Below are 14,754 nucleotides of genomic sequence, written 5' to 3' on the forward strand. Positions count from 1 at the left end.
TGAGTTTCGTGAAAATAAGTCGACCACACCCAAAGTTATAAGCATTTGAAAAAAAAAATTCACCACTAGGTGGCGCTGTTTCGAAACTTCTCAGGCTCATTCAGGGCATTGTGCTGATGACCCATACCACGTTTCGTAACAATCTGTTCATGCGTTCTTAAAATACAGCATTTTAGCACAAAATTCAAAATGGCCGACAGTCAAAATGGCCGATATGGTAATATTGGATATCAGTCGACTCGGCATGTTACCCTGAATCTAACGAGACCAATTTTATGATTTTTGGACAAACTGTTCAGAAGTTATAAGCAAAAATAGCCATTTTTCATATCTCCGGACCAGTAGGTGGCGCTGCGCCGAAACACAGCATGTAGCCTCAGGTCATGCTTGTGATGACATGTACCAAGTTTGGTCTGAATCCGATAAAGCGTTGCGGAGATACGGCCTTACATCTGTTTTCGCAAGCGCTACGTAAAATGTATTCGTGGGTTTATCGAAAACTGTTAAGCGAATCAACTTGAATTCCATAACTTTTTGTCAGCATGGTCTGTAGATGATCTGGTTCAATTTTCGTGCAAATCGGACAAACCGTCTAGGACGAGTTCGAAAAAGTAGCTTTTTAGATAAATTCAAAATGGCGGCCATATTGTTATGACAGAAATGATGTCATAGGGTGCAATCGAATTGGCATGAGCTCAGGAATCAGAGAGAAAAATAATTGTGTTGATTGGCCTTACGGTTCAAAAGTTATTAGCAAAATAAAAGTGAAACTTTGGACAGGTGGTGGCGCTAGAGGGAATGACTTAGACACACCAAAATTGGTGTATTTAATGTTGGGACTGTCCTCTATCAGAATGTCAAACCAAAACAACTTTCCCGCATTCGGTTCTATGGGCTGCCATAGACTCCCAGTTGGAAGAAGGAAGAATAATAATAATAAGAACGGGAACAGATACAATAGGTGCCTACGCACCTTCGGTGCTTGGCCCCTAATTAGGCTGACCTGACTCCTCACAATGCAATGTTTGTCAGTGCAGGTACAGTATGCACAGTGAAATACTGTTAATATCTCTTTATAGAAACCAGGTCTTGCTTTATAAAAGACAAGGCATTGAAATTACACAGTTGTTTATATCATTTCACAGTTTCTGAAAGTTGTTGTCGGTGGAACCTGATTGTGGGTTGTTGCCAGTGTTGAATCTGACTATTAAGTTGTTAATTTCCCAATACAGATTTCATTGAGCTTTTAATGCTGACGTATTAACACTGTCTGTGTCTCTTTTTCCTCTATACTGCATTAGTCAGATGTACTGAAACTGTGTTGCACCGTCATGCGCTATTCCTTCCTCACAGATGCAACATTCAGCACAGTGCTGTCATGTGCGGTGTTAAAACACACTCCGGAAAGGACCGTACCATCACAGTGCTGTTTAAAAGTGTTACAAAGTGCTATTTTGTTGTGCAAATCAAGGCAAAAATCTGTTATTCCAGCCTTAACCTTATAAGTATCATCAGCAATAATAGTGATTTATGATGATAATCAGTTCTCTGCCGTGAAAAATTTCCACGTTTCAAATGTATTTATATTGTGCTTTTGGTTACACTTTATTTTAAGGTGTCATTATTACAGTGTAATTATACATTGAAGTACTGAGTAATATTGAGTAAACTACATGTACTTATTATAGAGTTAGGATTAGGGTTTGATTTGGTTTAGGGTTAGCTGCATGTAATTATGCTTAATGTATAGTTATTACTATAGTACATGTAACATTATGTAACAATGACACTGTAAAATAAATTGTTACCGTGCTTTTCACAATGCACAGCTTCAAAGCAGATATACAGAAAATCACGATGTTAATATTGATGTGTGTTTGTGTTTGTGTTTGTGTGAGTTTGTGTGAGTGTGTGTGTGTGTGTGTTTGTGTGAGTGTGTGTGTGTGTGTGTGTGTGTGTGTGTGTGTGTTTGTGTTTGAGTGAGTGTGTGTGTTTTTGTGTGAGTGTGTGTGTGTGTGTGTTTGTGTGTGTGTTTGTGTGTGTGTGTGTGTGTGTGTGTGTGTGTGTGTGTGTGTTTTTTTGAGTGAGTGTATGTGTGTTTGTGTGTGTGTGTGTGTGTGTGTGTGTGTGTGTGTGTTTGTGTTTGAGTGAGTGTGTGTGTGTGTTTTTGTGTGTGTGTGTGTGTGTTTGTTTATCTTAATATCTTCATGAATAGTTAATAATAATAATAATTAACATGCCTAAGACTTTTGCACAGTAATGTATATTAGTTATATCAGGCATTAGTTTCCCACTTGAGTGTGAAAAGAAGGGAATGGCAGGATTATTGTTTTCTGGTCAAGAGACAGTGATTCATCTTTCTCTTAAAAGTACAGGTTGTTTGCAGCGATGCCATAGAAACATTTTTGGTTCCTCAAAGAACTTTTCAGTGATCAGTTCTGAAAAGAGCCATTTTCTTTCTTAGTGTGATGAACATTTAAAAAAAATAATCGGTTACACTTTATTTGGTAACACTTTATTTTACAGTGTCATTGTTACATGTAGTAGTTACTATAGTAGCCTAATAACTATTAATTATGTATAATTACATGCAACTAACCCCTTAACCAAACCAAACCCTATTCCTAACCCTATAGTAAGTACATGTAGTTGCTTAATTTTACTCAGTGTAACAAAGACACCTTAAAATAAAGTGTAACCCTTTATTTTAAGGTGTCAATGTTACAGTGTAGTTATATATTTAAGTACGGAGTAATATTAATTAACTACATGTACTTACTATAGAGTTAGGATAGGTTAGGATTTGGTTTAGGGTTAGTTGCATGTAATTATGCATAATTTACTGTTATTACTATGGTAAGTACATGTAACATATGTAACAAGGACACTGTAAAATAAAGTGTTACCTAAAAATCTTATAAAGAATATTTTGTGGAATGGATGTTAAAGGTTCTTCATGGAACCATCAATGCCAGTAAAGAACCTTTATTTTTAAGAGTTAAAGACTTTACTTCACTCGCTCTTCTCGTCTCCTGCACTGAAATGTGTGTATTCTGTGAGGGGATCCATTGGAAATTATTGGACAGTGTTATTTTTGTGTTCATACAGCCTCAGCACAGTTGCCAAACCCTAATGAAGTTTCATTCTACACGCCTTTGAAAATATTCTCCATGACAGAGACGTGTGAGCGTCTCGCGGATCGTCCCGGCCTCACCTTTCCACGGGCTGTGTTTTCTTTGCCGTTCACAGAATGCCTTGGAATCCCTCAAACACATCTGGAATTCACTCTCCTGCCGATTGAATCCAGATGCTGCAGTCTCTGGGATTTGAGATGATATTTTGTTGTAATCTGTGGAATTTTATAGCGTGTCTCTTGAGATCCAGTCCCAGTTCCTCCATGGTTTCTTTTGATCTCTCTCTCTCTCTCTCTCTCTCTCTCTCTCTCTCTCCTCATTCCGGTGTCGAACGCTCAGCCGGTGCAGTTTGGTGAAAGAATGCCAAGAATCTGCAGCCGGCAGGACTTTAGGCCTCTAGCAGCTCGGCTTTATGTCTTGAATGTCTGTTTGAGTTCATTCAGTGCTGGATTGTATTGTTACAGTTTGATCCTGAATGGGAATGTATAAATGTGTGTGTGTGTGTGTGTGTGTGTCTGTTCTTTTATAAATAGACACAGTTCATTCAGCTCATGTCTTATAAATAATGTTAAACTGAAAAACAACAGACCGTTATAAATACAGCAAGCTTCACTAGTCTTTCAAATCTCATTTTATTGATCTTAAAATCAATATAATTTAAATCGTGCACACATCCCCTATTTTATTTAAATGACCTCTTCCCCTACTATATCTTGTCCTGCTCATGTTCTAGCTTTTTCTTTTTGCAGTGTCATTTTGCTCTGTCTTCTGATTGGCCGCTGGCGCTGATGTAAAGCTGTAACCCAATAGAGATTCTGCTAATGAAGTTATGAGCAGGAAGAGGAAACATGTTTATCACCAGCACAAACCGACACAAAGGACTCGTTTATGACACAAACACACTCAAACTAAAGTCTAGCAGTGATCTAGATATCTTTATTTAAACTCATTACTTGCATGATTGTGTTTTGAGCAGAAATTAAGTCTTTAATATCAGTTGATTCTTGATAAAATATACAATAAGTCATGTGAAAAAGAAATTACACCTTTGAATTGTATGGTTTTACGTATCAGGACATAATAAATCAAATAATCTGATCATTAGCAGGTCTTAAACGTAGGTAAATACAACCTCAGATGAACAACACATGACATATTACAACATGTCATTATGTATTTAACAAAAACTAGGCCAAAATGAAGTCATGTGTGAAAAACTAAGTATGATTCAATAGCTTGTAGTTTTCTGTATGAGAGTATCAGTCTCTCGCATCGTTCTGGAGGAGTTTTGGCCCGCTGTTCTGTTCTTCAGTTCATTAATGTTTGCGAGCATCTGTTTCTGCACCGCTCTCTTAAGGTCTCGCCACAGTCGGGTTGATGTCTGGACTTCGACTGAGCCGGTGCAACCTTGATTCTTTTCTTTTTCAGCCGTTCTGTTGTATATTTGCTGCTGTGTTTGTGATCATTGCCCTGTTGCATGACTCAATATCAGACAAGCTTTAAGCCGGGCGCACACTGCGATTTTGGCCACGATTTTGCCGTCTGAGACAAATTTTGCAAATCCTAAAAGAATCCTCTGATCCTAAAATCTGAAGTCTTTGATCGTTAGTTTGACATGTTCACTGACAGCCGATTATTAATGACCGATGATATCAAACTTTACTTCCGACGAAATTCTAGCAGTGGCAGAAGATTTGCCTCTCAGTCCGGCAGTGATTCTCCTAGACGAACATCAGATTGTCTTGGTTTTTAAAGACGAGCCGTGACCAAAATGAACATTAGAGATTTCTTTGTAGCATCACATCAATCCCGCGTGTAACGCTGCTCACCGTCACAGAACGAGTCATTGATTGATGATGTAAAACTCTGGACAAGTTCTTGCGTGTGTCAGTTTTTAACACGTCTTGACAGTCTCCTGACATTTATGAGATCTTACAGTGTGACATGGCTTACAGCAATGCTCATGTTCGTACAGCCTGATAAGCACCAATCGTAAAGGACTAATATAAATCGCAGTGTGCATCCTCCGGCTTTAGCTGTCAGACAGGCGGACTCACATTTGACTCAATTTGACTTCATGGTCGACTCAATTACTGAAGATGTCCAGGTCATGTGGCTGCAAAACAAGCCAGAAATCCTCACCCCAGCGTGATTGACAGCTGGTATGAGGTGTTTGTGCTGAGATGCTGTGTTTGGTTTTCTGTGCATTATGGCCAAACATCTCCACTTTGGTCTCGTCTGTCCAAAGTACATTGTTCCAGAAGTCTTGTGGTTTGTCCAGATGCAACTTTGCAAACCTAAGCATGTTCTTTTTAGAGAGAAGAGTCTTTCTCCTGGCAACCCTTCCGAACAGGACATATTTGTTCAGACTTTTTCTAATTGTACTGTCATGCACTTTAACATGTTAGTAGGCCTGTAGAGTCTGAATTGTAGTTTTTGGGTGTTTTGTGACTTCTTTGAGCATTGCACGGTCTACCTTTGCTGGGACGTCCACTTTTGTTTATTCACAGCTCTCTTAAAGTCCCCCTGTGGTGTAAATCCAGCTTTTAATGTTGTTTATGTGTCTATGTGGTGTTTTTAATACGCTTTAAGACAAACCATGTGTAAATTCATAAGTCGACAGCATTGCTGAGTATTTTCTCCTTAAAACTGCAGTGAACCAAAGACAGTCTCAAAAACACGCTTTGAAATCGCTGGTGTTTCTGACGTCACAAACTACCTTGTAACCAATCAGATCAACGTGTGATCGTCAACCAGTGGATCTCTGAGCTGAGTGAGTGGAGGCGGGGCTCATTTGCATATTCATAGAACCGCGCATACTAAATGAGGCAGGGGTGTCGAGTTACATTCAAGATATTTGAAGGCATGAAGAAAAAGGTTTACATTTTCAAGGTTTAAATATGTCATTTTGGAGAACAAAGATGAGTTTTAAGGGATACAATTATTGACTACAGGGGGACTTTAATTCCTATGGAAGCATTAAGGGTGTACTTAGTTTTTTGTCACACATGGCTTCTTCATTTAATGTCAAACAAATAATGTGTAATATGTCATGTGTTGTTTTTCATCTAAGGTTGTATTTACCTCATTTTAAGACCTGCAAAGGACCAGATGATTTTTTTTATTATGTCCTGATATGTAAAGCCATAGAATTCAAAGAGGGTGTACTTTCTTTTTCACATGACTTTCCAGGGAAGCACATGCTGATCAAATGTTTAGTTTTGCATAAGAGCATTTGCCAGATGCATGAATGTAGATGTCTTGCAGTAACAGATCAGCAAGCGGAAGAGACCAAGACAGAGAGAGAGTCTGCTTTATCTCAATGCTGGGAGACGACAGACGGCTGGTCAGAAGCATCATCGTAGACGAGCCCATCAGGAAATGAGTTTAACTCCTTATTAAGATGTGTGTGTGTGTGTGTGTGTGTGTGTGTGTGTGTGTGTGTGTGGACATATGGATCTTTCTGCCTCACTACATTCTAAGTGTCCTGTGGGACTTTTATTGAGGGCATCTCATGAATGCATTGCTTTTCATACAAAGCTAATGCTATCTACAATAACGAACGCCTATCCCTTCACTTACACATGTTAGATTTAAAGCCTGATTTGGCTGATTTTCTTCTTACAAAGTGAAATTGCTGTTCAATAGGCTTCTCTATGTTTGTGTAACATCACAATATTAGCAAAACAAGCACACTGAATCAATGAATATTCCTAAAATGGCTGTGGTTTTAGCTTTAGAGATTCAGTGCTGTTGGTAATGTTGACTATGTGAGTTTTCGAGTATGTTTATCATATATTTCTCTGTTTTTTTTGTTGCTAAGTATGAAGCTCCAGACAGTTTGTAAATTGCAGGCTGCTTTATTCAAATGAGTCTTTACCTAGCGTTTCTAAAGCACCTGGTTTCCTGATACTCATCAGATTAGGTGTGTTTGGATTAAATTTGAAACGGACAGAAATTTACATATTTCAAGCGGACCGTAGTGCACTTTACTTGGAAGTATGTTTTGGCCTGTACGTAAACAAATGATTTGTGTTGGTTGTTGCTGCAAAAACAGTGTATTTAATCCTTCCCTTAAAACTCATCTTTGATCACCAAGCTAACATATTTAATTTTTTTTCCTTGAAAAAATTCCGTCATGCCTTAAAATATCTTGAATGTAACTCGACACCCTTGCCTCATTTCGTATTCGTGGTTCTATGAATATGCAAATGAGCCCTGCCTCCACTCACTCACTCAGCTCAGAGATCCACTGGTTGACGATCACACGTTGATCTGATTGGTTACAAGGTAGTTTGTGACATCAGAAACACCAGCGATTTCAAAGCGTGTTTTTGAGACTGTCTTTGGTTCACTGCAGTTTTAAGGAGGAAATACTCAGCAATGCTGTCGACTTATGAATTTACACATGGTTTGTCTTAAAGCATATTAAAAACACCACATAGACACATAAACTACATTAAAAGCTGGATTTTAAAAGGATATCAGGATCTTATCCAGAAGAGAGACACGAAGATAACAGATTTTGTGAAGTCAAAGATGTTAATTAGAGCACTAACCACAGACTCACACCAGTGTGTGTGTGTGTGTGTGTGTGTGTGTGTGTGTGTGTGCGTGTGTGTTTGAGTCAGTAATGCTGAGACAAGAAAAGGGAGGGAAGAATTGTGGCTCTGTTTTCTCTGACTCAGTGTATGTGTGTGTGTGTGTGTGTGTGTGTGTGTGTGTGTTGGCTGTAGGCTGCTATACAGTATCTCCAGGTCCTTGCGTCAGCAGTGTGTTCCAGTAAGACAGACAGCAGGTTTGCGTTACGCCTGTGTTTCTCAGCAGTGAATCACTTTCGACCCCAAAGAGAGACTTCTGACCCCTGAAGAATGTGGAGCTTCACCCCTCCATATTACACAAACACTCGTGATGTTTCCTCGGCCTGGATCTCATCAGAACATGTTTAATGTGGAATATATAGCTGAACTGAGAGTTTGGACCTGTGAGATTTCACCAAGAGGAAAATAGTAAAGAGAATGTCTTGCATCTCGACACTATTGACAGTCAGGACAGACACTCTTAATTAAAGGGATTGTTCACCCAAAATATTTATGAGTTTCTGTCTTCTGCTGAACACAAAAGAAGATATTTTGAAGAATATGGGTATCCAAACCATTGACTTCCGTAGTATTTCTGTTTTCCACACTATGGAAGTCAATAGGGACCATGTTAGCAATTACCCATATTCTTCACTTGAGGGTGAATAAATGAGGACATAATTTAAATGTATTGGGTGAACTATCTCTTTAACATCAGAGATGTTTATCGCTTGATGCTTTATTGTAGGAATGACTAATGTAAAATCTCAGGGTAACTTCAAGTTAATATTTAAATAATTTTACACCACATTGATATGTGAATGGGTCGGTTAATGGTCACATGACTTGCAGGTAAAAATATCAATTTAGTTTTTATTGTGATTAATTTTTATTTGTTACATTTTAAATTTTTTCATTTAATTATTTATTTTGATTTATTTTATTAATTAATTATTTCAATTTAACATTTTTATGATTTACATTTTTTTCATTTTTTTATTTTGTTATTTTACATTCTTATGATATAATCATTTTTTGTTTATTTTATTTAAAAAAATCATATTAGATATAGATCATGATTTAACTCATTTTTAGTTCGTGTTTTATTTTGATTGACTTTATTTTAAAATCATTCATTTTAATTTGATTATGATTTCATTAATTTTAGTAAGTGTTTTATTTTGAATATTCTTTTCATTTATGTTAAGTTGACATTTTTATGATGACATCGTTTAGCAATTGTTTTTTAATTATTTATTTTATATTTATTTATATATATATTCTATATAATTTTGTTTATTTCAAAAGTATTCATTTTAATCTTACATTTGTATGATTAATACGTTTTTAGTACGTGCTTTTTATTGTAATTTTTTATTATGCATCATATATTTTATATTTTATTTTTATTTATGTTGTTACACATTGTTTTTTTTTTTTTTTAAGTATTCATTTAATCTTAAAGTAACAATTAAAGTTCTTAGTAGGCCTAAGTGCTTTTTATTTTTTATTAATCATATTTATTATTTTATTATAAATAATTTTTTAATTGCACTTTTTTATTTAGTGTTTTTATTTTAAATTTATTTATTCATTTTTAGTTTGTCATCTTTTATGATTTTATATAATTATAATTAGCTTTTCATCAGCTCCTGTGTTGGCATCGGGTTTAGTTAGTTAGTTCATCACTCTAAATTGTAATATGGACTCATGCACTTTCTGTAAAGCTGCTTTGAATGATGTGTATTGTGAAAAGCGCTATACAAATTATCGAAATATCGCAAATATATATATCGCGATATGCATATCGCAACGGCTTGCAATAACTGCGGTCATGAACAAAAGACAAAGAGAAAATCACTCACTGCTCTCGGCTGAATAACTTTTGTAGCTTTAATAAGAATCAGTATATATTTAATTCATACAGTGAAAACTAAGCAGTGTTTTAGTTTTACATTTGATTATTCAGTTTCTGTTGTTAAATAAACCCTACATATATTTAAAAGATAATTTAAGTTTATTTTACCCACTTTAAGCATTATCGTATCGCATATCGCATTATTTAATGAGTTATCGCATATCGCACTTCTCTTCAATATCGTGCAGCCCTATAACGTGAATTGCATTGACTAGTGTCCGTGTCTCCCTCAGCTGCAGTCTCTGGGAGTGAGTCCCGCCGGGATCAGCTTCAGTTGCCTGACCATGGAGTCGGATCGCTTCATCTGCATCCGAGAGAAGGTGGGCGAGCAGAACCAGGTGATCATCATCGACCTGAGCGACCCGACCAACCCCATCCGCCGGCCCATCACGGCAGACAGCGCCATCATGAACCCGGCCAGCAAAGTCATCGCGCTCAAAGGTGCCGCTGTTTGTGCCTCAATCAGTCTGACACGCTTCACTGTTGTTTTCTGATATGCTTCTGAAAAATGTCATTTCTCACTCTAACCACTAAACTGCTCTCTGAACTCGCTGAAGATGGTGAGTCTTTCAGCCGTTCTGGAATGACGCCTGTCAATCATTGTGGTCTTCACACATACATCTCTCATATGTATGTTGATGTCTGTGTCTCATTGACTAAATATGCATGATCACTGTGTGTGTCTGTTCTTCGTAACCACACTTTGGGGACAGGTTTGTACCCAGAAGTAAGCTAAACCTCACAAAACATCCTTTTATGGACATCCAGGGACATCCTCATTTGTAAAACATATATAAAAATTGTAAAAATGCTTGAAAAAAAGTTTTCTGTTAGGATCAGGTAATTATGGATACTTGTTTCCGCCACGGAATAAGAAAATAAAAAAGGTAATTGCGACCTTTTATCTCACAATTCTGATATAAACTTGTATAATCGATATAAACTTGCAATTGCGAGTTATAAAGTCAAAATAGCATGATATAAACGTGAGGAAAAAAGTCAGAATTGTTTATATTGTGCAATTTTGACTTTATTTCTCAGAATTGCAACTTTAAGTTATTTTTAAATAGTTTATATTACAATATTCAGAGAAAAAATATATATTATATAACTCGCAATTCTGACCTTTTTCTCGCAATTGCAAGTTTATATCTGGCAATTCTGATTTTTTTTTTAAATAGAAAAAAATTCTATTTAAATTTTTTTCTAGAAAAAAATTTTTTTCTGCGAAAAAATTCGCAATTCTATTTTGACTTTATAACTTGTAATTGCACGTTTGTATAAGTTTATATCCGAATTGTGAGATAAAAAGTCGCAATTACCCTTTTTATTTTTATATTCAACAGTGGGAAACCAGCTTCTATGTACAGTAATAGTGTTAATACCTTCTGTAACTGTAAATAAAATCAATAGAAGTCTATGGAATGTCCCTCTTTAGACAGTTAACGTGTGTGTTTGTGTGAACACTCAGTTGAGATGTGACCCTGAACCACAAAACCTCATGGGTCACATGGGTCAGTTTTATGAAATTGAGATTTATACATCACATGAAAGCTGAATAAATAAGCTTTCCATTGATGTGTGGTTTGTTGGGATATAAAAATATTTGGTTGAGATACAACTATTTGACCATCTGGAATCTGAGGGTGCAAAAAAATCGAAACATTGAGAAAATCTCCTTTAAAGTTGTTCATTTATGTTGGCGATTGTGCTGCATTCACTCACAGAAATACATGTTTTATATATTTACGGTAGGAAATTTACAAAATATCTTCATGGAACATGATCTTTACTTAATATCCTAATGATTTTTGGCATAAAAGTACGACTGGTGACGTGATCCAGGGTCTCATATGATCCCATATTTCACAGGAAAAATTTTATTATGGAAAATTGCTAAAGACATGTGAGCCTTTAGTATCCGTTTCAGGAACTAAATCAAGCGCTAAACACAATCCTCAGTTTAATCAGACTGTGAAGAATGTGTGTTTGTGTGTTTATAGTTACAGCGAATCATTCCTGTTTGTCGAAAAGCTTCATGATCCGTTGTTGATCTTTTCTACATCACATCCTGGTTCACAAACCCACCGGCCATTCAACGCTTTATCATGTGTAATAATCTGTAATGGAGCAGATCATGTGATCCAGCTCAGAGACGGCGGAGGACGGTCTGTGTGAACTAAAACTAAACTAATAAAAATCATTCTTGAAATAGAGCTGATTAAAATAAAATATAAATAACAGATGAAAAACTTTTTTTTTTTCAAGAAAAAAAGTTTAAATGTTGCATTGGCAATTAAAAGGTTTTAGCTGAAGTACTAAAATGACAAACTAAAACTGAAAAAAGTTAAATATTAAATATAATACATTCAACTTTTTTCATTTGGGGGACATTCCATTTTTAATTTTTTAATTCCATTCGATTAATCGTGATTAATTGCATTTAACAAAATCTCACATATAATATGTGTGTGTACATTGTGTGTATATATATTTGTAAAAGTATATATACACACATAATATATATATATATATATATACACACACACACATATATTATATAAACAAACTTTTATGTTTGATGCAATTAATTGATTTGACAGCACTTAAGTTACACAATTTAAATGAAAACTTAATATAAAATAAAAGCTAATTCTGAATATTAATAAAAACTATAATAATAATATATAAATAACACTAAAATCGGTTCTCAGTGATGCTCACGGTTACTGTCTTATCTGTTTTTGTGATGAACAGAGGCAAAACATTATAAATTTAATATCAGATCATGATTAATGACTATGATTAATTAAAGTACAGTTGTAGATCATTTCTTATATTTAATAATGATATTCAGTGTTCAGGAATATCGCTTTTAAAGTCAACCTGAAATCAGTGTTTACTTCCGTAATTCACATTCCTGCATGTTATTCCATAGAAATGTTTGACTTCATAATCTTTCATCAAAATATAACAACCTCTGAAACGACCTTCCTTTTCCGCCTTTTAGTTAATGATGAATCTCATGGGGAATGTTTTAAATTATGTTTCTTAGCAATAAATAAATGAAAAAAAAAAAGTAATGTATGTTTTGGGCTTTTTCAGATAAAAAAAACACTGATACTGAATACTTTAAAACTTTCTTTTAAAGTATAGTAAAAGTATTGAAAGAACTAATGACATTACGCTCGTCACTGCTGATATGAAGTGTTTGGTCTGTTTATGGTGAAAGGTCAAAGGTCACGTGTCGTCTGTGTCCCACAGCGGAGCGAACGCTTCAGATCTTCAACATGGAGATGAAGAGTAAAGTGAAGGCTCACACCATGACGGATGAAGTCCTGTTCTGGAAGTGGATCTCCGTTAACACCATCGCCCTGGTTACAGACACGGCCGTCTATCATTGGAGCATGGAGGGAGACTCTCAGCCAATCAAGATGTTCGATCGGCACGCCAGTCTCGCTGGATGTCAGATCATAAACTACAGAACCGACGAGCAGCAGAAGTGGCTCCTGCTCATTGGGATATCAGCACAGGTGAGTGTGTGTGTGAGTGTGTGTGTGTGTGTGGGTATTGTGAGAGAGAGTGTGTGTGTCTGTAAGTGTGTGTGTGTGTGTGTGTGTGTGTGTGTGTGTGTGAGTGTGTGTGTGTATTGTGAGAGAGAGTGTGTGTGTCTGTGATTGAGAGTGTGTGTGTGTGTGTGTGTGTGTGTGTGTGTGTGTGTGTGTGTGAGTGTGTGTGGGTATTGTGAGAGAGAGTGTGTGTGTCTGTGAGTGAGAGTGTGTGTGTGTGTGTGTGTGTGTGTGTGTGTATTGTGAGAGAGAGTGTGTGTGTGTGTGTGTGTATTGTGAGAGAGAGTGTGAGTGTGTGTGTGTGTGTGTGTGTGTGTGTGTGTATTGTGAGAGAGAGTGTGTGTGTGTGTGTGTGTGTGTGTGAGAGTGTGTGGGTGTGTGTGTGTGTGTGTGTGTGTGTGTGTGTGTGTGTGTGTGTGTGTGTGTGTGTGTATTGTGCGAGAATTTTGAACTTTGTGGATTGGACAAACATGGTCAAATTCCATTAAATGGAACCAAAATTATATAGTATTATAAGAGAATGAACGTATATCAAATACCTAAATATTTGTTACATAAACATGCAAGTCTGTATTACGGTGATCATATTGGTATTACAGTTTTTTTTGATTGCTAAACGACAGTGAGCACAACTGGAGTCACTCTAACTACAGTCTGCACAGCAGCAGTTCATGTGGACCAAACTCTAGTTCGTTACTCTAGTTCCCTTGGCCTTTGGAATTAAAATAGCCCCACATCATCACATAGCCTTCACCATACCTAGAGATTGGCATGGGGTACTTTCCATAAGATCATCTCTCAATGCAAATCAAACCAGCTATTAGGCTAACTGAAATAAAACCATGCCAATCTCTAGGTATGGTGAAGGCTATGTGATGATGTGGGGCTATTTTAATTCCAAAGGCCAAGGGAACTTTATCAGGATGCATAGTATCCTGGATCCATGAAGTAACTGGCCTTTAAAAATAAAAATCTGCCTGCCTCTATGGGAATTTAACATAGGGGTGTCCAGACTTATGCACTCTGTTTTTTAAGGAAGAACATTTATTTATTTATGATACATTATTCATTCACAAAGAAAACTGGTGTCCTTAAAGGTTGGATTTTTCCTAATTTTTTTAATTAAGGCATTAAGTTCAATTTCCAAAAGTTGATTTTTTATTCCTCTTTTTAGTCAACTTTAGCATGGGTGTCTAAACTTATGCATAGAACTGTATATATAGGTAGAGCTCAGAAAGCCAGGGATGGATAAGGCACTCCAGAAGGTTCTTCCGCAGGTGCATGGCAAGAGAGAGCATTAGATGTGATGTTGATGAACACCTGTGGCCTGATGCTAGAGAGAGGCAGGATTAGCCCCTCAATTATTTGTTCGAATTACAGTATGTACTTTTAGTTTCTACCTTTTTTTCTCATTACTGTAATTCCGTAAATTACTACAGACTATTGAAGCAAACTGCTAATTTTCATTTACCTTAAAGAATTGTTATGTTCTAAAAATTTAAATAAATCATGTGAAAGAATGTCACTCTTTTCTTTGAAGAAAATATTACTTT

At 36.3% G+C, this 14,754-nt stretch overlaps 1 protein-coding gene across 3 annotated transcripts in view; it reads left to right on the top strand.

The window, feature by feature from the left end:
- Window positions 1–14,754, top strand: part of cltcl1 (clathrin, heavy chain-like 1) — a 56,608-nt gene that overhangs the window by 2,420 nt on the left and 39,434 nt on the right. For all 3 annotated transcript variants that reach the window (XM_084086408.1, XM_084086410.1, XM_084086409.1), the window contains exons 2-3: window positions 9,866–10,073; window positions 12,897–13,165. In XM_084086408.1, the coding sequence (XP_083942534.1) occupies window positions 9,866–10,073; window positions 12,897–13,165 (477 nt within the window). The remainder of the gene's footprint in view (window positions 1–9,865; window positions 10,074–12,896; window positions 13,166–14,754) is intronic.

Source organism: Abramis brama (assembly GCF_963993115.1).
Source record: "Abramis brama genome assembly, chromosome: 16".
Classification (NCBI taxonomy): Eukaryota; Metazoa; Chordata; class Actinopteri; order Cypriniformes; family Leuciscidae; genus Abramis; species Abramis brama.